The sequence below is a fragment of the Populus nigra genome, chromosome 11 (genome assembly GCF_951802175.1).
Source record: "Populus nigra chromosome 11, ddPopNigr1.1, whole genome shotgun sequence".
Classification (NCBI taxonomy): Eukaryota; Viridiplantae; Streptophyta; class Magnoliopsida; order Malpighiales; family Salicaceae; genus Populus; species Populus nigra.
Genome location: NC_084862.1, coordinates 901,722 through 926,025, shown reverse-complemented (window position 1 = coordinate 926,025; position 24,304 = coordinate 901,722). Strand labels below are relative to the sequence as shown.

Below are 24,304 nucleotides of genomic sequence, written 5' to 3'. Positions count from 1 at the left end.
TTTCGAACAATTTATCTCTTATAATATCATAAACTGATACATTGTTGAAATCTTTGTGGGCAACATCGTCAATTTTTACTATTCCAAAACTCATAATTAACTGAATCCTAAATCTTTCAATTACTCATTAACTATTCATGGTTGTACTTCATGTACCAAGTTTATCAATTGGGAGAGAATGCTAGCATTATTTCGTCTTTACTAAGTTCGGGTCCTGAAAGAAAGGTGAAGTGTTACAACGGGTATTTCATCACTAGACAAGTATTTTATACTGAGGAATATGGGCAGATTAGAAAGACATATAACAATGAGTTTGAAATTGACTACTATGAGAAGTTAGAAGAGGTCATTGAATTGCAATATTATAGCAAGTAAAATAAAATATTTTTATTCAAGTGCTATTAATATGACACCACTAACAGAGGAGTCATAGTATATCCTCATCATGGTTTGGTTGAAATTAATTGAAATGCTAAACTCTGCAATGTCAACGATGTTTTTGTTTTCACCAAGCAATGTCAACGATGTTTTTGTTTTCACCAAGCAATGTCAACAAGTTTATACACATAAATCTCTTTCCTTTAGAAAGGGTCGTTCAAGAGTTAATTGGTTATCTGTAGTGAAAATGAAACCCAATGGTCATTTCGAGGTTGTTTAGGATGACAACGATGAATTAATAGTGGGAGATTATGTCTTTCAACTTAGTGAGTTAGTTGATTCATATTCAGTTGCTCCATCTAATGACTTGAAGAAAACTCAAATTTTCGCATCACCGATAATATTTTTGTTGATCTTGATCTTGAGAAATTCAATGATATTTTGAGCTCCAGATGACATACACAAGTCAATGAAGATAATGACGATGAAATCAATGTAGAAGATTGCGATGGAGATGAGGACAAGTCAATTGACGAAGAAGAAGACAATTTCGATTAATTTGCACAACACGAATCTGTAGTGCTATAAACTATAATGTAATTTTCATGGATGAAATTCACTTTAATATAATGACAATGATGTTAATTTATTACTAAATGACAAGGAAATATTTATTTTATTATGGTGATGTGAAATGATTTTATTGTGTTGTGTGTGCAGTTGTGAATTTAAGTACTTGCAGGATGAAGAGATAGGAAATACAAATACAATTTGGCATCATATAATGTTTTACATCGATGGAATGTACATTACACACGAGTATACCGATGGAATGTTTTTGTCAATATTTTTCCGAGAGCTATGAGACTGTTCACTTCTCAATGCATTGATAATTATTGTTCAGTACACATGGGTATACCAACACAACGTGTATACCGACATAGTGCGTCTGTCGGTATTTTCCCGAGAGTTATGAGACTGTTCACTTCTCAATGCGCTGATAATTATTGTTCTTTTAATTGTTCACTTTTGTTTCCCAATGAAATCACCGACGAAATGAAAAGTTGTCGATAATATTTGGAGGGTTTTCTAAAAAATTTCATGCAAGTTGAAAATTTTCATTTGACCATACTAACAGAATCACCGATGGAAATATTAAAAATATTAATATATAATGTTACGTTTGTGATTCCAATGGTAAAAAGCATCCAGATACCAAGACCATTAAATTTCAATTTAACTTTACAAACGACATCACCGATGAAAATATTAAAAATATTAATATTTAATGTTTTGTCAGTAATTCGTTGGTAACACTAAATTATAAGACAAGAATCAGAAGAAACAATGCTTGATCTTCTTCTCTTCTCTTCTCTTCTCTCTCTCCTTCTGAGCCAAAATCAAGCATCATCTTCTCTTCTTATCCTTAGGTATGTTGTCTTTTTTCATTTTTCTTCTTTTTTTTTTTGGGTTTATTAACAATCTTTTGTTTTTGTTTTTATTTTTAAAATTATCAGTCGAAATTAAGCACATCATTAAGGTAATAATTTTTCATTCATTTTCTTCTTTTTGTGTTTTTTTTTCATTATTTTTGTTTTTTGTTATTATTTATGTTAAATTTTGTGTTCTTAATAATTTTATGAGTTAATAGTTATGTTGAATTTCGCAGAGTAAAAATATTTAAGAAAAAAATGATTATTTTTACTTTAAATAATTTTTTTACTTTAAATTTCTACAAGATTCCACAATGAAAGTTTCACCAACCAATAGACTGTTATCGTGTTCTTTGGGTTGGAAATTATTTGGGTGGGTCTTGTTGCTAGCTTCTTACAGTTCATTATTTTGCTTGCTGAAGCTCTTGTTTCTTGAATTTGATAGCGAGTGTTTGATAAGACTTCGGCAAAATCTATCATCAATTCTCAAAAAGAAAAAAAGAAAAAAAACTTGTCTATACCTTTTTCACAATGAATAGTTTTTTTTTAAAATTTTAGTTATTGCTCTTTTAATTTTTTTAGCGATAACTTAAAATTTTATTCCATAGTATTGATTTTCAATTTAAAGTCAGAAAATTCTCAAACCCTTCATATATGTGACATCATGCAAAGAAAAATAAATTCTAATGTATAAAACAGTGCCAACATAATTTGAAAGAAATAAAGTTTGATGATGAAATTCATATTACAAAAATTTATTGTTCCAATTGACAATTGAAAAGAAGTAGCTAAACACTATGAGAAGAGATCTCCCAAACTTATTGTGCAAAATGCCTTGGGCAGTGGAGGCCACTTAGCTGTAAGATCCAAATAAATTTTTTCCATTGTAGGCCGAGATTGGGGATTGGGATGCAAGCATGCAAGTGCAATTTTCATCATGTGGACAACGCCCTCTGCTGCTCCTTTTTGAGGAAGCGAGATGCGTTGGTCTAACACATCCTTCAATAGTGCATGTTGAGCAATCGGTGGCATCGATGATGACGACGAAGATCCTGGTGATAAGAGTGCTGAAATGAGGTCGCCTGGGTGCCTTCCTGTCATCACCTCCATTGTTACCACTCCGAAGCTATAGACATCACATTTTTCAGTCACTTTCATTGTGTAAGCTAGCTCTGCCAAATTAAAAAAATTGATTATGCTTAGTTTTAATCAAATAGTTGAAAGAAAAGACTTTATAATAAAAGCTAAAAAAGCACTATTGTTTTCACTATTACACATTAGTAACTTGATGTTGAAATAAAGCTACGCACCTGGAGCCGTATATCCAAAAGTACCTGCAAATGAGGTCCAATTGGATGAGTCAGGCATCAACAGTCTAGCTGTGCCAAAGTCGGAGACGTGTGCTTCATATTCCAAGTCCAGAAGGATATTGTTGCTGGTAATGTCTCGATGAATGATTGGAGGAGAGCAAGAATGGTGTAGATATGATAAAGCTCCAACCACCCCTTTTACAACATTTAGCCTTTTCATCCAATCGAACTCAATTGCTTGTTCCTCACTGGTTATAATCTTTCTCAAGCTTCCTCTTTCAATGAACTCATAAACCAAAAAAGAATGCTTTGCATGTGAGCAAAATCCATACATTTTCACAATATTTCGATGTCGAATATTTGCCAACACGCAAACTTCCTTTTCAAAAGCTTTAAAATCGGACAACTTTTCTGTTTGTGACCGGTGAAGTTTCTTCACAGCAACCACCTCTTCTGTTGGCATCACGGCTTTATAAACAGTTCCATATCCTCCTTCGCCGATACAGTAGTTGGAGTTGAATTCCTCTGTAGCTTCAACGATATTCTCATACAACTTCTTCCCATCATGGCCCAATACCGTGAATATGTTTCGATCTTGCTCATTTTCCGGCTCATCTTTTCTCTTCCTAGCTCTTTGGCGGAGAATGAATAAAGCTCCAATCACAACAAACACTAAAAGCAAGCTTCCTAAAAGAGGGAGTACAATCAAAATCACAAGTTTGTTGCTCTTTCTCTTAACAGTTTTGATGCTTTTTGGAAGATTGCACGGCTTTAGACCACTGGCGTTGCCACATATACCCATATTATCCCTTAATGCCTCAAATGAAGCGTTGTGGAAGGCTTTGATATCGGGAATGGGGCCTTGTAGCTTATTGGATGATATATCCACAGCTGTTAAGCTTAACATGTCTTTGAAAGTGCTCGGAATCCGTCCAGAAAGCATGTTGTGAGAGACATTCAGAGTTTCCAACTTTTGCAATTTCCCAAGTTCCCGCGGTATCTCTCGAGTCAGGAAATTGCAGCTAAGATCAAGATCTTGAAGAGAAAGTAGAAAGCCTATCTCACGTGGAATGTTTTCTCTAAATTTATTACCGCTGAGGTTCAGCAAAAATAAATTTGAGCATTCCCCAAGTTGTTTTGGAATCAATCCACTCAGATTATTAGATGCTAAATTAAGAATTTGAAGATTGGAAAGCATCTGAATATCTAAGGGAATGGCACCTGAAAGATGGTTGTTGTTAAGAATAAGCTTGTACAACAACTTCAACCCCCCTAAATCTTTTGGGATGGCTCCTTTTAACTGATTTGATGACAGATCAATCCAGCGTAATTGAGTAGCCTTCCCAAGCTCTGGTGGTATCTCACCAGAAAGATTATTGTTTGAGATTCTAAGGCTTGTCATGTTACGACAACCTCCCCATTTTGAAGAAAGCTCACCATAAAAATTATTGTAACTCAAATCAATATAATCCAGATGTGGATAGACACCAAAAACCTCTGAAACATTTCCTGTTAATTCATTCGATTCAAGTCTTACTCGGTGTAAACGAGTACAGTTTTTCAAACTTTTCGGGATTGAACCTGAGAAGTTGTTGTAGCAAGCAGTAAAGTTTTCCAATACTCCTCCATGGCATAACTCTAGTGGCAAATGACCCGTGAGTTCATTGAAACCAATATCCAAAGCAATCAATTGGGTGAGATTTTTCATCTCTACGGGCAATGGGCCGTGAAGTTTGTTTATACTTAGATCAAGTGTAGTGAGAGTTGTCAAGTTTCCAATTGAATTAGGAATTCTACCGGTTAAAACATTATTTAGCAAGGTAAGTTCACTGAGAGACTCTAACAACCCAATTTCTTGAGGAATGGAACCAGAAATTTTGTTATCCCAAAGATAGAGTTTGTATAGGTTTCTCAAATTTCCAATAGAAGAGGGGATCAAACCAGTGAGATTATTGTCATCTAGTTGTACTTCAATGAGCATGGTCGTGTTTCCAATAGAAGAAGGGATGGGACCAGAGAGTTGGTTATGAAAAATGTAAAGGAAAGATAAGTTTCTCAAGTTTCCAATGGAATAAGGAATTCTACCGGTCAAAACATTGCTTGACAAGTCGATTTCATTGAGAGATTCTAGCAACCCAATTTCTTGAGGAATGGAACCAGAGAGTTTATTATCCCAAAGATAAAGGAAGGATAGGCTTGTCAAGTTTCCAATAGAGGATGGGATCAAACCAGTGAGATTATTTTGTTGTACTGATATATCAACGAGCATGGTCATGTTTCCAATAGAAGAAGGGATGCAACCAGAGAGTTGGTTCTGAGCAAGGTGAAGCAAAGATAAGTTTCTCAAGTTTCCAATGGAATAAGGGATTTCACCAGTTAAAATATTATATGACAAATCAAGTTGATCGAGAGACTTTAGCAATCCAATTTTTTGAGGAATGGAACCAGAAAGTTTGTTATCCCAAAGATGAAGTTTGGATAGGTTTGTTAAATTTCCAACAGAGAAGGGGATGAAACCAGTGAAATTATTTTCAGCTAAAGAAATAGCGAAAAGAGACGTCATCTTTCCAATTTCATGTGGGATGGTTCCAGAAAGAGAATTGTTCTGAAGGTCAAGAACAAAAAGATTACGGAAGGACGAGAAGTTGAAATCATAAAGCGTACCTCTCAAGCCAAAGTCTGCAAGGCTCAAATTGGTGACGCTTCCAGAATTGCCACAAGTGATTCCAATCCAGTTAATGCATGGGCTAATGCCGACCCAAGAAGAAAGGAGAGATTGGCTTCGGTTGTCAAGACTGGCTTTCCATTTGAGAAGAGCCTCAGCTTCTGTATTATTACCAAACAGTGAAGTTGTGGAGGGAGTGTGTTCAGCTAAAGTAAAGTAAGAAGAAAAGTTGAATATGTGAAGGAGCAAAAACAGGATGTGGAGAAAGAACGAGAAGAATGGTTTGTTTAGTAAGGACGTCGTCATGGTGTGTTTTCAAGAGATATAGGATATGGCTTGCTATGGTAGATTAGGCTCTTCCATGGAGAGGTATTTATAGGAAGGAAAACATGGTTTGAATTTGTTTATATAAAAAATATTCATTGAATATTACATCTCTTCTCTAATTAAGTTGAACTTAACTAGACTATGATTGCTCTCGTGCTTGACACGGTTGACTAATTTCTGATAAAATTCCAATTGAACTTTCTTTCCCCTTTCCATATCATAGTTTGCGACGTTAACCGGAAATTATACTATGTCAAGTCTTCTCACTTTTGCTTCTTTTTTTTTTACATTCTCGTGCTTGACAATTGGAGGCAGAAAATGAAATAGATAAACTATTTCCAACAGGATACGAGGTTGATAGAGAACGTCAATCACTATGAAAGTACCGAGGGATCATAGAGAATATAGCTTCTTTATGACCAATTGACTATGAAAGTAAATAAAGGGCAATAAAAAGCAAAGAGTTTTATGAAATAAACTTTAATCTCGAAAGTTTTTTTTAACAATTTGAGAGTTCATCAATAAATTCAATGGGAGATATTGTAATTGACGTGGGACACACTTGTGGGTGTATCGCTTTGTAATTTCCAGTTCATCAATAATTTCTTCTCCCTTGCCATATTTTCCACTGAAAAGACAACTGAAAAGCGTATGTGAGAGACTCACCAAATTTCCATAATGGAGGGCCAACTTTGACGAAGAGATGAGAAGACTATGGATCAGTACCCATAACAACCACGCGAACAAGTCAAACAAGTATGGTCCTTCAATGAGCCTGGTCAAGTTCCTATCAATCCATTTTTCTGAAGTTCTGTTGGATCTGAGATAGACTTAGTTTGTTGTTAAGAGTAATTCAATCTGATTTTTTTTTATTTTTGAGAGCACTAAAAAGCATTAATTTAATGTTTTTTCATACCAAATATATTTTTAAAACTCACCTAAACATACAGTTTTGACCACAAAAATTAACGTACTCAAAATGACTACCCAGAATGCAACTAGGCTCCAGAGGGAGAGAAATAGCATTGAAAAGGTGAAAGACGCTACTAAACAAAATTTGGGTGCGCCAGAAAATAGTTATAAAAGATAGAGCATGATCATGGCTCTACCCAGAATGTAAGGTTACCAAGAAAACTGTCACAAAATGGCTTAAACAGAACATCTCTTTTCCTATAACTTAAGAGCTTTAAATAGGTTGAGAGTTTTGGTAAACAATTCTCAATGGATTATTATCTGAAATTATCTCTGACATTATCTCATCCCTCAGCTTCCTACGTTCCCTCTATTAGAGAAGTCTCCCGATTCCTTATCATGCATTTTTGTAACAGGTTCAGTTTGTTTAAATTTTGAATTTGTATTTTAAGCTGCACACTTATCCTCAGGGATAAGCTTCTAGTCTGTTACAATCCCTTGTATTTATATCAGTTAATCTAATGAGAAGAAGTGTGGCATATTTCCTCTTCTCTGTTTCTCTGCTCCTCTCATTGCTTTTACCCTCAAGACTCCTGCATTCTCGTTTCTTTGCTTTCTCTCTTTCTTCTAACCTTGCTTGCTTCTTTTCTTCAGCTTTCCTGCGTGTTTTCTCTCCTCTACTATCATGATATTTTGCCCCGTGCTCACCCCTCTTAGCTGACCTCCCCTTTGCTCTCCATCAGAAGAACTATCCTCAGAGGAACTAATCCTAAAAACATCCTCCAGAACCAGCTATGCTCAAGAAACAGATGCCAACATCTTGCAAGCAAAAATTACAGCCCTGAACAACTACATTTCCCAGAAATCCAGCCAACATTTACTAACCAAAAGCTAGGAAAATGATTAGATGAGAGTAAAAAATGAAATTTACTAAATCAAGATTAATGGGCAGTGATTAGAACCTAATCAAGAAGATTAATGAATAATTATCCATAATCAAATGCTTTCACGTGCATAAATTTGTTCCAATTTGACCAAGAAAATAAATAAAAACTCAAATTCAATCTTAATCACAATGTCAAAAATTAAATAATAAAAACTGGATTAAAAATAAATTCATAATTATTCAACAGACTCCATGAATCCAACCCAACTCAGAAAAACCATAAAGAGGAGACACAGGACTCTCTACATTACAAAGCAAACACTGCAGCAGCAACTATACCAACTGATCCCACCACATTATTATGCATAAACCAAACTGCACTGGATATATCCACAGGAGCCACAGGACTCTCAACATTAGCCGCAGGAACCGCCTTTGCAGGTTTTTCTGGTGCTGGTGCCACTGGTGCTGGAGCTGGAGCATTAGAAGCAAAAATGTCCTTAGGGAGGAGAACCTTTTCAATCTTATAAATGGCAAGCTGGTTGTCTGTGTATACGGTGCCAGATAAACTTGTATTGGTAAGTCCTGTGGTTATGTTCACTGAGGTTGGATAACTTGTCACATTAAGTGGTAACCTACTGCCTGTTCCAGCCCATGTACCTAGAGGGTTACTTACAGTCTGAAACTGGGAAGTAGAGAGGAATGTTGGAACTACGTGGAATTTCACTAACTCAGACTTGTCTCCATCACTTAGAGTGTTGAGAGTTCCTGATTTGAGTTCCGAAAATGCGCTATCCGTTGGTGCAAAGATGGTTAAACCAGTGCTTGAATCATTTAGCGCGGAGAACAAGTGGTTTTCCTCTTGGGTGGATCTCAAAAGGCGGATAAAGATCGTGAAGTGTCCAGCCTTCTCAAGGATTTTGGTGACGTTGGTGATGCCATGTGGTGCAGCTGCCTGTTTTGGGGTTGCTGCTGGAGGTTGTGCCACAACCACTGCTGGTGCCTGCGCTGGGGCTGCAGCTGGTGACTGGGCAAAGGTATAGGTGCAATGGAGGAAAAGAAGGAAAATAAAAAATGAGGAGATTGACTGTTGCTTCATGTTTATGTTTTTGGGCTATATGCTAGAAATGATACAAAAATGTTGATGTAAATTGAGCTTGATCTTTGTTAGAAAAGTGTTTGATGTGTAAAGAAGGGACAGAGTCAGGTTCTATAGTTGTTGGCAGAGGATCAAGCTAGGTGCAATGTACAATTTTAGTTATACAATTAGGTAGCTAGTATCTCATCTTTTTCCGAAAGGTGGAGGGTATCAATGGAGAGGCAAGTTAAACAATGCTGCAACAACTAATTTTCTTGGAAATGCAGGGGAAAAAATAGATTATAAAAAGTGGATTTCAAGTGGGTGTGACAGCAAATGAAGATATCTATGATTGTCAAAATTATAATTCTGAATCATCACTGGCAGAACATTTGAGCATATACTTCTGAACATCAAAACAAATCATCTGTAATGGCAGAGGAGTTTGACATGAAATCTCAACTGAATCATCTTTAATAGCTTTGATCTAGCTCCTTGAGCTTAAAAGAGTCACATCCTTGAATCCATGACAGATTTCGATAGACTAACTTTCCAAATTCACACGTCCAGAAATCAAATCTCACCCATACCACCACTTGACATGACATGATCAAGATACACTTACCTTATTTATGTACTTTATTTGATGTTTGTGGCAGGCCTTCTTTCAAGGTTTATGCAATCTTCGAGTAAGCTGACTTTTTAGGGAAACAAAGAGTCCTAAGATATCGACGCAGACATAAACAACAAAAGAAAGACAGCAACTGCATAGGATCACCACGCAAATTTCAAATTTTGTTACCTTTCTAAACTAGAAAACCTGAAAATAAAAAAAAAATGCAATAAAAATATTTAAAAAACTAGAAAATTTAAAAATAAAAAGGAAAAATTACAAATCTAACCTGAATAGCACCTTTTGGGTCTAGATGTCTTCCAGACCTGCTGACCATTACATATATAGGCCTATATAGCAAAATTTGAGCATGATTCAGCTGTGAAATTGAAAGCTGTAATTATGGGTCTTTTGTCAAGTCAATCACTCTGCCCATCCCAAATATTGTTTTGGGCTTTGTTCTTTACCATCAGTCCATAGACATTCCTTCAAGACTATCCATGCGGCCCAGTGAGGGGAATGACTGATTTTGGAGTGTTGTTTGAAGCTACTGGCTATAGAAAATTGACTACTCAGATAGTGACTGGGCTGTTTCAGTCGATGATATGAAGAGCACAACAGGTTGAGTTCGATATCGGTTCAGGTGCACTTTCTTCGGTGACCAAGAAGCAAGAACCGTGGCACAATCCACTGGAGAAGCAGAGCGCATAACTTCAGCAGCAACTTTGAATCCAGCCATATGGTTAAGGAAAATTGTCCAAGATATGGGGCAGCAACAGCATGTAGCAACTAGAATTCAAGTTGATACCAAGTCGGCCATTGCAATTGCAATAGCAAAATATTCAGTTAGTCAAGGAAAAACCAAGCATGTCAAAATGAAGTTCCAGAGCTCATGAAGTAGAGAAAGCTAATGCGGTGACCTGTAGCTGTTGTTACGCAGAAAAGCAACTTGCAGATATATTGCAGCGAGAGCTTCCACAAATATACATCCTTACCTTCAGTGCAAGCATCTGCATGTAATAACAAACTTTTATGAAAAGTTGTTATTAGGAAGAATAGAAGAAGCCTATCCAGAAAATACAAGTCGCGAAAGACACTAACATGAAGCAAATTGAAACTAGAATTATTATCCAACACTTGCACAAGGAACCATCTGCATATACTAACAAGACGAGCTTACCAGTTATATTTGTTTCCTGAGTCCTGACAGGTAATATAGCAAGGAAATTATTTTTGCACCAGAAGTTTGCCAGCCCAAAGTAGGAGATAATATAGCAGTCTAGTAAAGGTTGTTCTGTTTCAGAAGCCTTGTTTTTTGACGGTTAGCATTTTCTTCTCTTTTGAATAATTGAATTGTCAATTGTCTTCTAACCTTATAGTTTAAAGAAATCTACATTTCGGTTCGAAACATACTTGTGTGAATTCCAAAATCACAATGAAACATACTTGTATAAATTAATGTGTAGCTCTAACTTATCACTAGCTTCAAAACGTCAATACTGCAAGATGAAGGAAAAACACAGATGGGTTGCATTAATCCTGCTGTGCAGCACACTAAGGCGCTGCGAATGAGCTAGTGACCTCACACACCAGTCCCCAATGCTCTTTTATGTCCAGGAATGGAATTTTTGCTTAAATCAAACCCGATAAGTCCTTGAAATGCTACCTACCTACCTTAAATTGAATCATCTCTTGCAACCCAAGATCTGGTCAAGTAACCCCACGTGAAGCAGTGTTGACAGTAAAGGAACTAAGCTTTAGGCCCTTTAGCTTTAAAGAACCAAACTCTTACTTTCTTCATTCCCTACAAATTTCAACAGATAAGCTCTCAAAAGACGTACCAGAAATCATCTACAAAGTCATCCTATTGAAGGAAAAAGCAAAGGAAACAATGACCTCAGAGACTGGAGCCTCATGGAGGAATGGTCTTATTTAACCAAAAGCTAGGGAATAAGTAGATGGCACCAAGGTGATAGGAAATGAAATGTACGTATGTATGTATTCCAATTTGACCAAGAAATTAATCAACAGCTCAGAATTCAACCTTAATCACAAGCTCAAATCATACAAACTGGATTCAAGGTAAAATCAGAATTATTCAACACACAATCGGCCGGCGCAGCAAAATAAAGCACCAAACCGGACACATCCCCTACATATATCATATCAAGATTCGAAATCCTTCTACATTACAGAGAAAACATTGCAGAAGCAAGTAACCCAACTGATCCCACCACAAGATTATGAGTAAAGATAAGTGCACTAGATATATCCACAGAAGCTGCAGGACTCTCTACAGTTACTGCAGGAACTGCCTTTGTTGGCTTTTCTGGTGCAGGTGCCACTGGTGCTGGTGCTGGAGCTGGAGCATTAGAAGCAAAAATGTCCTTACGGAGGAGCACCTTTTCAATTTTATAAATGGCTAGCTGGTTGTCTGTGTATACGGTGCCAGACAAACTTGTATTGGTAAGTCCTGTGATTATGTTCACCGAGTTTGTATAACTTGGGACGTTAAGTGGTAACCTACTACCTGTTCCGGCCCATGTTCCGAGAGGATTGCTTACGGTCTGGAACTGGGAAATAGATAGGAATGTTGGAACTACGTGAAACGTCACTAACTCGGACTTGTCTCCATCACTTAGCGTGTTGAGAGTTCCTGATTTAAGTTCCGAAAATGCGCTATCCGTTGGTGCAAAGATGGTTAAACCAGTGCTTGAGTCATTTAGCGCGGAGAATAAGTGGTTTTCTCTTGAGTGGATCTCAAAAGGCGGATAAAGATCGTGAAGTGTCCAGCCTTCTCAAGGATTTTGGTGACGTTGGTGATGCCATGCAGTGCAGCTGCCTGTGTTGGGGTTGCAGCTGGAGGTGATGCAACCACTGCTGGTTCCTGAGCCGGGACTGCAGCTGGTGACTGGGCAAAGGTATTGGTACAATGGAGCAAAAGAAGAAAAAATGAAAATGAAGAGAGTAAGTACTGTGGCTTCATCTTTATGTTGTTAAGATATAATGCTAGAAACAATGCAAAAATGATAATGTAAACTGAGCTTGATTTTTGTTAGAAGTGCTCGATGTGTATAGAGGGGACAGTTTGGGGTTATATAGTTGTGAGCAGAGGATCAAGTTAGGTGCAATATACAATTTTAGTTACACAACTAGGTTGCAAGTACCTTATCTTACTCCAAAAGGTGGAGGGTCATCAATGGAGATGGAAATTTAACAATGCTGCAGCAGCTACTTCTCATGGAAAGTAGAAGGAAAAAGAAACAAGAATCTCAGAAGTAGATTTCAAGTGGGTGTGACAGCAAATGAAGATGTGCAGTTCCCACTCATCAATGGCAGAACATTTGAGCATACTTCTTAACATTATAACAAAATCATCTGTAATGATAGAAGATTTGGACAAGGAATCTCAGCTGACCCCATCTTTGTATCCAAAACAGCTAGGACTTGGCTCTTTCAGCTAGAAGGAAAGAAGCTTTGGATGTGTTGAGTGTTAAGCTCAGCTTAACAAGATTGAGAACGAATAGAAAGAAAAGAGAATAGAAATTGAGAAAGAACCGAAAGAAGAGAGAGCAGAGGAGAAGGAGCAGAGAATTGACAAGAGAAAGGAGAATGTTTTTCGCAGAGAAAGAAGAGAGAACCGAAAGAAAAATCTTCTGTATTTTTCTCCCCAACACGTTTTCATACACCAGTTTGTATACAAGCTTTTATTCTTCTACTAAGCCTACTTCCTTAACTAACTCAACTGCTTTTCTAACTAATTAACTACTAACAATAACTTCCGGCTAACATAATTTCACCAGACTAACCGTTATTCTTTCAGTGTTGTTATTGCTTCTTGTTGCTTTCCTTCCAGCCTTCATCATGTCTCCTAGTTCGTAACATTGAGTAACATTATATAACTTTTTTTTTCAGTTTTATTTAAAATATTCTTTATACTTTTAATATATTTTTTATATTTAAAAAAAATATTATTAAACCGCTGGCCAATATAATAGTTCGTTAGCAAATCAAGAGGCATCTCGCGGCAAGAAGATGTCAAGAGCATTGGATTTTGTTTTCCTCTTTAGGTTTAGCATTGGATTTTGTTTTCAAGCCGCTAAAACCCCTCATGATGGATCCGTTTTCTTGCAATTAGAATTATGGACTAGTGTTTATGGGCTTTTAAGGCCTAATAGGCAGGCTGGGTTAGTGCTTATGGGTCTCAATGCATTCCGGGCCGGGCTTAAGTCATCCTTCGGTAAATGTCAATAAATTGGGCTATGACTCTTTATAACTTGGGATAATGTGTTTTGGGTTGTACTCTTGGGTTAAATGGGGTTTGGTTAAGTGTAAACATGTAAAAAAAATGATGAAAAAAACAATATAAAAAATAACATCAAATTTATGTGAGTATATATTGTGTATTATGGCCAAGTATTTCAAAATAAAATACATTCTTCTTCGAGCGCGCCTTTGAGCCCTCGCTTTCTCCATTCGAGCGCGCCTTTGAGCCCTCCCATTCTTCTTCGAGCGCCTTTGAGCCCTCACATTCTTTCGAGCGCGCCTTCGAGCCCTCATTTTTTTTCTTTTTTTACTTGGGTAGGTCACCCATCACAATGAAACCACTTCAACAAAAAAAAAACACCAAAAAAAAAGTGGGTCGTCTTCCAAATGACTTGTTTCTTGATTTCTACATCTCTCTGTAAAGATCGTGTGTCAATCTACTGTTTTCAAAGCTTTCAAGACTAAAAAAAAAAGAGATGTTCTTTCTGTATCTACTTTTCTTTATAAATTTACTACACAAAGCTAAAAGAAAATCAAATTTTCCAATATCTTTGCATAGTAAATATTATAAAGAGGGGGCAACTGTCATAACCCAATTTTTGACCATTTTATTTTAATTATTATTATTATTTTATGAAAAGGATAAAAAAATGATGATGATGATAAAAAATAATAATGATAAAAAAACAAGTAAAATGAGATAAATGAAGAATGAATTAAAATTTGGGTTAAGGGCAACATGATTAGAAGTTTTGGGGTTTAATTAAACTTTGAAATTAATCTAATTAAGCTTGGAATTAATTTAATTAATCCAATTAAGGGTTTAATTGGAGAATTGATAAGTTTTGAGACTTAATTGAGCTTGGAATTAATTTAATTAATCCAATCAAGGGTTTAATTGGAGAATTGATAAGTTTTGAGACTTAATTAAGCTTGAAATTAATTTAATTCATCCAATCAAGGGTTTAATTGGAGAGTTGATAAGTTTTGAGACTTAATTAAGCTTGGAATTAATTTAATTAATCCAATCAGGGGCTTAATTGGAGAATTGATAAGTTTTAGACTTAATTGGACTTTGGATTTAATTGAATTAATGAAATCAGGGACTTAATTGAAGAAATAGCAAAGTTTGGGGTTAATTGGGGATACGATTGCAGCAGATTAAAGTCCAAGGACTAACTTGTAAAAGGCGCCGAAATGCAGGGAAAATTACTGTTTAAACCAGGGGTTTAATTATAAAAGTTTCGAAACTTCATGGGTCAAAGTGAAAATGGCCACTGTTTATATCCAAACGGCGTCGTTTTGAGGATGCTGTTCATCTTCTTCTCCTTTAAGCCAGTGACCGTTTCTGCAGTAATGGAGGACGCCGAACGTTGCAGCAGTAATCGTCGTCCGTTGGCTTCAGTAATGGGCACCTTAATGGTGGTCGACCCTCAGCCTGCCGTCCTTTACCACCCGCCGAACTCTATATAAACGGAGGAGCACCGAAAAAACAGAGGTTGGTTGGGGAGAGAGGGAGGAAAAACAAACCGGAAACAAGACAGATACAAATAAACCAGAGGGACTCCTAAGTTTTTTTGGTTAAACCCCAGACCAGAAGTGAAACTTTCCCTCACCAATACCGGCCTAAAACAAACGAAACAGAAACAGGGGAAGAGAACGAAAAAACCAGGAGAGGCAAAAAAAAAAACCCAGAAAACAGAGACAAAGAAAACAGTATACAGAGCAAAAACAGAGACAAAAGCAAGCAACAAACCCAGAATACCAACATTAACATCACCGTCTTCTTGATCGCCTCCTGCAAATAAAAAAAAGAGCCCCCCAGCATCGCCATCGTATGCGTTCCTTCATCTCAAAAAAACCGGGATAATAGGCTAGATAACCAGAAGCAAAGGAAACACAAATCCCAGAGAGAAGAACGCAAGGGAAGGTGAAAAGGGTGCCCTGCCAAGCGTGGTTCAATCACACAGAAGGAGCTTTGTCATCGTCTTCGTTGCCTTCGGCCAACCAAGGTAAGCCGCTTCCTCTGCCTTTCATTCGTTTTCAAATTATTAGCAGCATACTGTGCAAGTGAATTTTAATTCACTTGCACAGCGCAGCAACACGCGTGGCTTGTCGCACGCGTGTTGCTTTTGCTCGGCCAGGTCACTGGCTTGGGCCAGTGACCGGGCCGGGCTGGCTGGGTCTAGCCCAGCCCATGTGGGCTGAGTTGGACCCAGCCCCAAAAAAATATAGAAAAAAAATAGAGAAACAGATAAAAATAAAAAAAGTAGAAAAATAAAAAAATGTGTATGCATGAATAAAAATAATGTAAATTTATTGATTTATTCACTGACGCCAGAGTCAGGAATAAAAATACCGGTTTAAATTTATATTATTTTTATTCGTTGTATTTTATTTTTTTTTAGCTAGAAAAATAAAAAATATGTGCGTGCATAAAAAATAATTTATTTTTATTTATTTATTCACTGGTGCTAGAGTAAGGAATAAAAAATATTGATCTAATTTTTTTTCGTAGCTACGAATTTTTACCAACGCCAGAGTTGGAATTATTCGAGTTCGAATATTCACTGGCGCCAGAGTCAGGAATATTATAAACAAATCATCATAGCATAAACTAATAAACATTTAGCAATTTAAGACAAAACCAGCAATGCAGTCTGCCTTAGACAGAATGTTTAAGGGGTGATAATATCTTCCCTTTTACGTAACCAATCCCGAGCCATAGAATCTCTGTTGACCAGTTAGGGTTCCTAGTGACCATAATACTAGGTGGCGACTCCTCAAACAAGACCTTTTCCCTTAAAAGAACTAGATGCCAGAAATCTGTTCTTTTTCCATAATACACCAGAAATTATTTTTAGGGCCGTCGCGATGTCGGGTGCGACAGGATGGCGACTCCACTGGGGACCTTAGGATTAAGCTTTGTATTTTGTCTTATTATTGCTATTTTGATTGTTGTGTTTATTTGTTTATTTTTCCTGCATTTATTGCTTTAGCATGCATCCTTATTTATGTTGTCATGCATCACTTTGGAAGCACACACTTTACAAACTAGGATAAGTGGGGGAGTAACGGTACCCCAATGGCTTTAGCCTGGGTAAGACTCGTGAAACCATCCAACTCTCGCTTGATTGTTTACTTGGAAGTGGTTGATATGTCAAACTGATATTACTCAGGGCCTCTATCTTCACACTACTTGTAAGCCTCATATCGACCTTTCATGGACGATCACTGAGCATGCGAGAGACCCTTTGAAACTAGATAATGACCAACCCTTTGATGCACTCAACAATTAGGATCTTCCTACTAGGTTGTCACCCCGTGAAGGGTAAGTTTGCATTTCATATGCATTTTTTCTAATTGCTTCAGCATTTTTGCATAATTGCATGATTTACATTTAGCATGTTGAAATATAGGTTCCCCATTGAAACCCGGCTATAACACTCGTTCGATAAAAAGACAAATGGAAAACAAAGAAAGAGCCCAGTTGGAAGCCCAACATCAAAAAGAGGTGGATAATCTTAAAGAAGAAGTCGCAAGGCTTACTAGTCTACTCAAGCAGGCCTTGAGAGATAAATCCAGAAAAGCAACACTTATAGCTCAACCTGAAGATATGCATGTAACTCATTTCGATCCACAGAATCTGGGGGCAAATGAGGTGTCATCTGAATTTCAACAAGCTATACATTTTCAGCCAGCATACCCCAGGAGAATGTCGTTTACCATTGATTCTAGCGAGAAAGAATCTCAAAAGGGCAAGATGGTGAAAGAAGAGGACTTGGAAAAATGGACTGCCTTAGAAGAAAGGATAAGGGCAGTTGAGGGAGACCATTTGTGTGACCTGGTGAAAGCTGTCAATATGTGTTTGGTACCTAACATAGTCATTCCTAAGAAGTTTAGGGTGCCAGAATTCATTAAATATACGGGAACTCAATGCCCTATAACTCATCTCAAAGTGTATTGCAACAAAATGGCTGAGGTGGTGGATGATGAGAAATTGCTGATTCATTTCTTCCAAGACAGTTTGAGTGACGCTGCCCTCACTTGGTATATGCGGTTGGACAATACCAAGGTTAAAAAATGGAAGGACTTAGTTGATGCCTTCATGAGGCAATATAAGTTCAATATAGACATGTGCCCTGATCATTTAAGCTTGCAAGCTATGGAGAAGAACAACAAGGAGTCTATAAGAGAATACGCCCGGAGATGGAGTGAGGTAGCTGCACAAGTTAATCCTCCCATGTTGGAAAAAGAGATGATCAGTTTATTTTCCAACGCCTTTAAATCTCCATACTTTGAATTCTTGGTTAGAAGCTCTGCACAACATTTTACTGACCTGGTTATTATAGCTGAGAGGATTGAACAAGCCATTGTGTTAGGTAAAATTGTTGATCCGACTGAAAAGAACGGTTTCACCAAAAAAGGAAAGGACAATGAAGGGGGTTGCCAAGACACTTACCATTCCTATAGTTAATTTCTTCGCACCGACTCCCAGATATCAACTGTTTTGGAGATAAAGCTATTGTGATAGTAGGTCGAGAATGGTCTGCATATGACTGCAACTAAGTGTTAAAAAAATGCCTTTGTCAAGGAGAATGAATGATTGAAAGATTCCAAAAATTCCAATCAATGATCACTAAATGTTTAGCCCCTTTTATGTGTTATCATGCCAGTATTCATGTTGGCATAAGTTCTTTGTTGTTTCTTTTCCAAAGCTTCAATGAAATAATTAGTTTGTCATTCAATCGTGTTCACAACCAATCATTATTCATCTGATTAAGAGAATTTTCTTATAAGAACTCACGAATACACTTTTGAAGCCTCGCGTGATCTCATAGACTCAATTCATCCCTTTTTACCAAAATCAGTTTCCCTATTGGAGTTTTGAAAAATTGATCTGGTATTTTGATTTCAAAAAATAATTTGATGTTCTTTCAAAAATGATATTTTTTCTACTTGTAGAATGACAATTGAATCAAGCAACTCCATCATTGAGGTGGCTATTATAAACCAAAAAGAAAAAAAGAAAAAAGAAATGAATAAACACCCTTACCCCATCCCATGACTCTTGAATCATGTGTTTTTAAATGTATGAATAATGGTATGTAGTGAACTCGTTACTTATGACTCATGAAATGCATCTTTGCAAAGACCAAACCATCATACTGGATGAGGTCAAAGTTTATTGATCATAGCTGCTTGTGCTTGAAATGAGGAAAGGCCATCTTTGTTATTCCTTTCACATTCTGAAATAAGTAAATCCCTTGCAATCCCTTTTTGAGCCTAAATAATTTTTCTTTCATGAAAAAAAAAAAATCCCGACTAGGATCACACCCCACACTTGGGGGCAAGTGAAATTTCAATGATCAAGAAAGATGATAAAGTCGTGAGAAAGCCAAAAGGCAAAAGAGCCCAAGAAACTTAAATGCTAGGGGGCATGCCTAAATCACAAGAAAAAGTGATAACCAAGATAAAGTGAGTATGGTCTAGCAAAGCAATGAAAACGAAAAAAAAAGAAGAGAAAAAAGGGCAAATCAAAGAAGAGCGGCAAAAGAAAATGTGAATGACGTCAAGAGTCAAATGGTTGATAGTGATCATCAGTCTTTGAAACCCTGAAACACTCTTTGAGCCTTATGAATCCTTTTCTTTCATAGCCAAAAACCACAGCCTACATTACGTGCCTGTAAAAGTCCTTTCTAATCAAGCAAGCAAGCAACCTAGAACAATAAACAATGCTCTCAAAATGCAAAGAATACTTTTCATGACATCAAGAATAAACTACTCATTATTATTCATGCTAATAAAAATGAATGTTCAAAAAGAGACAAGTTTTTCTCAAACAAAACCTCGAGCTTTTTCTCGAGCCCTTCACTTTGAAAACCTAAAAAAAAACAAAAAAACAAAAAAACAAAAAAACAAAAGGTCACCTCATGATGTATTTTCACCGAAGACCTCATTGCCAAACACAAGAGCACATAATCTCTTTTACAAGAAAGAAAATAACCAAGGAGTTGCAAGATTTCAAAAGCAAATTGTTTCAGATTCACATCGAAATAATTTTTGTTTTCAAAATGCAAGATCAAGATTTCAAGATTCATTCTGGACCTATATTCCTTCACCAAACTGAAAAGGAGAGAAATGAGAGAATGGTCTTTTAAAACCATTATTTGTCTAAGTCGCTGGCAAAGCATACTTAGGGGCAATGACCGGTACAAGGGGGCAATTTTATGTTTAGAAGGAGAATCGATCCCTTCCAGGAAAAAGAGAGGAATATTTCCTACAACAAGACAAGGGGGCATTTTGGTTTATGAAAGACAGTTTGATCCTTTCAGCAAGTGACACCGAATGTTTTTAGTAGCGAGACGAGGAGTAATGAATGATCCTCTCAAATTATTTGACAAGACAGAGAATCTCTAGCAAGCAAGTGGGTCACGATGGGCACCATAAAGGCTAAGTTGTGCAAACAAACCTGGAAATAGACTTACATGGGCCAACTCAAGTGGGCTAGAAGCCAAGCGACAAATATGACCCAAATCAGAGGTAGCAAGTCCTCATCAGTCAAGCAATAAGAAGACAAAGAAGAAATGGGGGGTCTATATTTCAAATCAGGTAAAGATGCATGCATATCATCTAAACTTTGGGAAATTGGACAATGAGTTTTGCAAATCTCATTAGAGAAAATTCCAACGGAATCCATCAAGTGGAAGGCCAACTTGAAATGGCCAGGATTGAAATTTCTTTTGAAAAATTTTCACTTTTGAGAATTTTTCAACCTGGGCAGGCCGCCCACGAGAATTAGGCCCTTTGAAAAATCTCTATGTTTTTCCACCTCCTTAAAATGCGCCTTCGAGCCTTTGATCATCATTTTTAGGGCGCTTTCAAGTCCTTATCTCCTTTCAAGTGCGCCTTCGAGCCCTTGACCATCCAAGGTATTGCGTTTCTTAACCCTACCTCCCTTTTCGAGAACACCTTCAAGCCTTACCTCCCTTCAAATGCACCCTCGAGCCTTTGATCATCATTTTTAGGGCAATTTCAAGCCCTCATTTCCTTTTCGAGCGCGCCTTTGAGCCCTCGCTTCCCTTCGAGCGCGCCTTTGAGCCATCGCTTTCTCCCTTCGAGCGCGCCTTTGAGCCCTCGCTTCCCTTCGAGCGCGCCTTTGAGCCCTCGCTTTCTCCCTTCGAGCGCGCCTTTGAGCCCTCGCTTCCCTTCGAGCGCGCCTTTGAGCCCTCGCTTTCTCCCTTCGAGCGCGCCTTTGAGCCCTCGCTGCCCTTCGAGCGCGCCTTTGAGCCCTCGCTTCCTCCCTTCGAGCGCGCCTTTGAGCCCTCGCTTTCTCCCTTCGAGCGCGCCTTTGAGCCCTCGCTTCCCTTCGAGCGCGCCTTTGAGCCCTCGCTTTCTCCCTTCGAGCGCGCCTTTGAGCCCTCCCATTCTTCTTCGAGCGCCTTTGAGCCCTCACATTCTTTCGAGCGCGCCTTCGAGCCCTCATTTTTTTTCTTTTTTTACTTGGGTAGGTCACCCATCACAATGAAACCACTTCAACAAAAAAAAAAAACACCAAAAAAAAAGTGGGTCGTCTTCCAAATGACTTGTTTCTTGATTTCTACATCTCTCTGTAAAGGTCGTGTGTCAATCTACTGTTTTCAAAGCTTTCAAGACTAAAAAAAAAAGAGATGTTCTTTCTGTATCTACTTTTCTTTATAAATTTACTACACAAAGCTAAAAGAAAATCAAATTTTCCAATATCTTTGCATAGTAAATATTATAAAGAGGGGGCAACTGTCATAACCCAATTTTTGACCATTTTATTTTAATTATTATTATTATTTTATGAAAAGGATAAAAAAATGATGATGATGATAAAAAATAATAATGATAAAAAAAAAAGTAAAATGAGATAAATGAAGAATGAATTAAAATTTGGGTTAAGGGCAACATGATTAGAAGTTTTGGGGTTTAATTAAACTTTGAAATTAATCTAATTAAGCTTGGAATTAATTTAATTAATCCAATTAAGGGTTTAATTGGAGAATTGATAAGTTTTGAGACTTAATTGAGCTTGGAATTAATTTAATTAATCCAATCAAGGGTTTAATTGGAGAATTGATAAGTTTTGAGACTTAATTAAGCTTGAAATTAATTTAATTCATCCAATCAAGGGTTTAATTGGAGAGTTGATAAGTTTTGAGACTTAATTAAGCTTGGAATTAATTTAATTAATCCAATCAGGGGCTTAATTGGAGAATTGATAAGTTTTAGACTTAATTGGACTTTGGATTTAATTGAATTAATGAAATCAGGGACTTAATTGAAGAAATAGCAAAGTTTGGGGTTAATTGGGGATACGATTGCAGCAGATTAAAGTCCAAGGACTAACTTGTAAAAGGCGCCGAAATGCAGGGAAAATTACTGTTTAAACCAGGGGTTTAATTATAAAAGTTTCGAAACTTCATGGGTCAAAGTGAAAATGGCCACTGTTTATATCCAAACGGCGTCGTTTTGAGGATGCTGTTCATCTTCTTCTCCTTTAAGCCAGTGACCGTTTCTGCAGTAATGGAGGACGCCGAACGTTGCAGCAGTAATCGTCGTCCGTTGGCTTCAGTAATGGGCACCTTAATGGTGGTCGACCCTCAGCCTGCCGTCCGTTACCACCCGCCGAACTCTATATAAACGGAGGAGCACCGAAAAAACAGAGGTTGGTTGGGGAGAGAGGGAGGAAAAACAAACCGGAAACAAGACAGATACAAATAAACCAGAGGGACTCCTAAGTTTTTTTGGTTAAACCCCAGACCAGAAGTGAAACTTTCCCTCACCAATTCCGCTTCTGATTCCAGAGTTGGAATTATTCGAGTTCGAATATTCACTGGCGCCAGAGTCAGGAATATTATAAACAAATCATCATAGCATAAACTAATAAACATTTAGCAATTTAAGACAAAACCAGCAATGCAGTCTGCCTTAGACAGAATGTTTAAGGGGTGATAATATCTTCCCTTTTACGTAACCAATCCCGAGCCATAGAATCTCTGTTGACCAGTTAGGGTTCCTAGTGACCATAATACTAGGTGGCGACTCCTCAAACAAGACCTTTTCCCTTAAAAGAACTAGATGCCAGAAATCTGTTCTTTTTCCATAATACACCAGAAATTATTTTTAGGGCCGCCGCGATGTCGGGTGCGACAAACATGATGAAAAAAAAAAGATGAAAAACACAATAAAAAAGTAATATAAAAAATAACATATGTGAGTATATATTGTGCATTGTGGCCAAGTCTTTTAAAATAAAATCAATTTTTTCATATTTCATCATTGTAAAAAAAAATTGTCCTTCTGTGCATTTGTTTATATAAAAAAAAAGAAAAAAAAACACAAAAATATTTTAGCATTCTAAAAAAAAAAACATGTTTTAGCATAAAAAAAGGTTTTTATTTTGCATTCGCATCTGAATAAAATATTCTTGTGTTATTTATTTATTTATTTTATTAAAAAAAGATCATATATATATTTGGATTTAATAACAAGTCTATTAAGACTTAATCAAAATCAAAAGACCAATTGGACCAACAGACCCTATAAACTAAATAAAAAACAACTCTGGTTTTCTAAAAAAAAAAATATATGTTATTTACCTTTAATGCAAAAGGAAACCTAGAAATAAAATTTGAGAACTCTAGGTGTTAACTTGGAAACTAAAAATTCTAACTTTAATTTAGATTTTTTCGATAAGTCTTTTTATTTAGGATAAAGAGTTTTTTTTTTTTCTTTTTTTTTTTGTGAACAACAAACCTCCTTCTTTAAAGGATTGATAAGAGATTTTTACAAATGATCAAATTGATGCATCTTTTATTTTTTAGGACCAACTTCAAATTTTCCTCAAATAATTAGAAATAAATTGGAAATAAACTAAAAAAAAATAGAGTAATCAAAAAGATAAAATTAAAAGAAAACACATAATAAAAATAATCTTTTATAGAAAAAAAATGTTATCAATGTGATGTCATTCTTTTTTTAAATATAAATTATTTCTTAATTGAAGTTTTAAAACTAATAGACCTCGTAACCATGTAAAAAACCATGGTTGATCATAAAATCGATGTAGATTAGTAAAAAGAATTAGTTTATGGCACATTATCATATGTGGTCTGTTGTTTTTCTGTTTTTGAATTTGTTATTTTACTTAAAAATATATTAAAATAAGTTTTTTTTACACCAACATATCAGAACAATTTAAAAATATCAAAAAATATTAATTTAATATAGAAAAAGAAAAAAAAAACTCAATTTTTTTAAAATATTTTTAAAACAAAAAAATATATAGTTTTTGGTATCTTTGTAACCCTTTGTTTATAAATAATAATTAAAAAAAAAAAAGGGTTACAGCCAAGCTAAATTTGCATCCCTTCTGTCTAGTCTTTGTTTTAAAGTTGAACCACCTCATA

The 24,304-nt window shown here is 36.5% G+C and overlaps 2 protein-coding genes and 1 pseudogene across 2 annotated transcripts; all 3 read right to left on the bottom strand.

Moving 5' to 3' along the window:
- Positions 1–2,521: 2,521 nt before the first annotated feature.
- On the bottom strand, positions 2,522–6,152 carry LOC133668006 (MDIS1-interacting receptor like kinase 2-like). Its single transcript, XM_062087736.1, has 2 exons — positions 3,122–6,152; positions 2,522–2,983 (listed from the first exon to the last, which is right to left on the bottom strand). The coding sequence occupies exons 1-2, from the start codon at positions 6,090–6,092 to the stop codon at positions 2,607–2,609; spliced, it is 3,348 nt and encodes a 1,115-aa protein (XP_061943720.1). The 5' UTR covers positions 6,093–6,152; the 3' UTR covers positions 2,522–2,606.
- A 1,916-nt stretch (positions 6,153–8,068) lies between these two features.
- LOC133706185 (fasciclin-like arabinogalactan protein 12) lies at positions 8,069–9,240 on the bottom strand. The gene has a single exon (XM_062131662.1). The coding sequence runs from the start codon at positions 9,008–9,010 to the stop codon at positions 8,219–8,221; it is 792 nt and encodes a 263-aa protein (XP_061987646.1). The 5' UTR covers positions 9,011–9,240; the 3' UTR covers positions 8,069–8,218.
- A 2,427-nt stretch (positions 9,241–11,667) lies between these two features.
- Positions 11,668–12,651, bottom strand: LOC133706292 (fasciclin-like arabinogalactan protein 12; annotated as a pseudogene).
- Between the last annotated feature and the right edge of the window lie 11,653 nt (positions 12,652–24,304).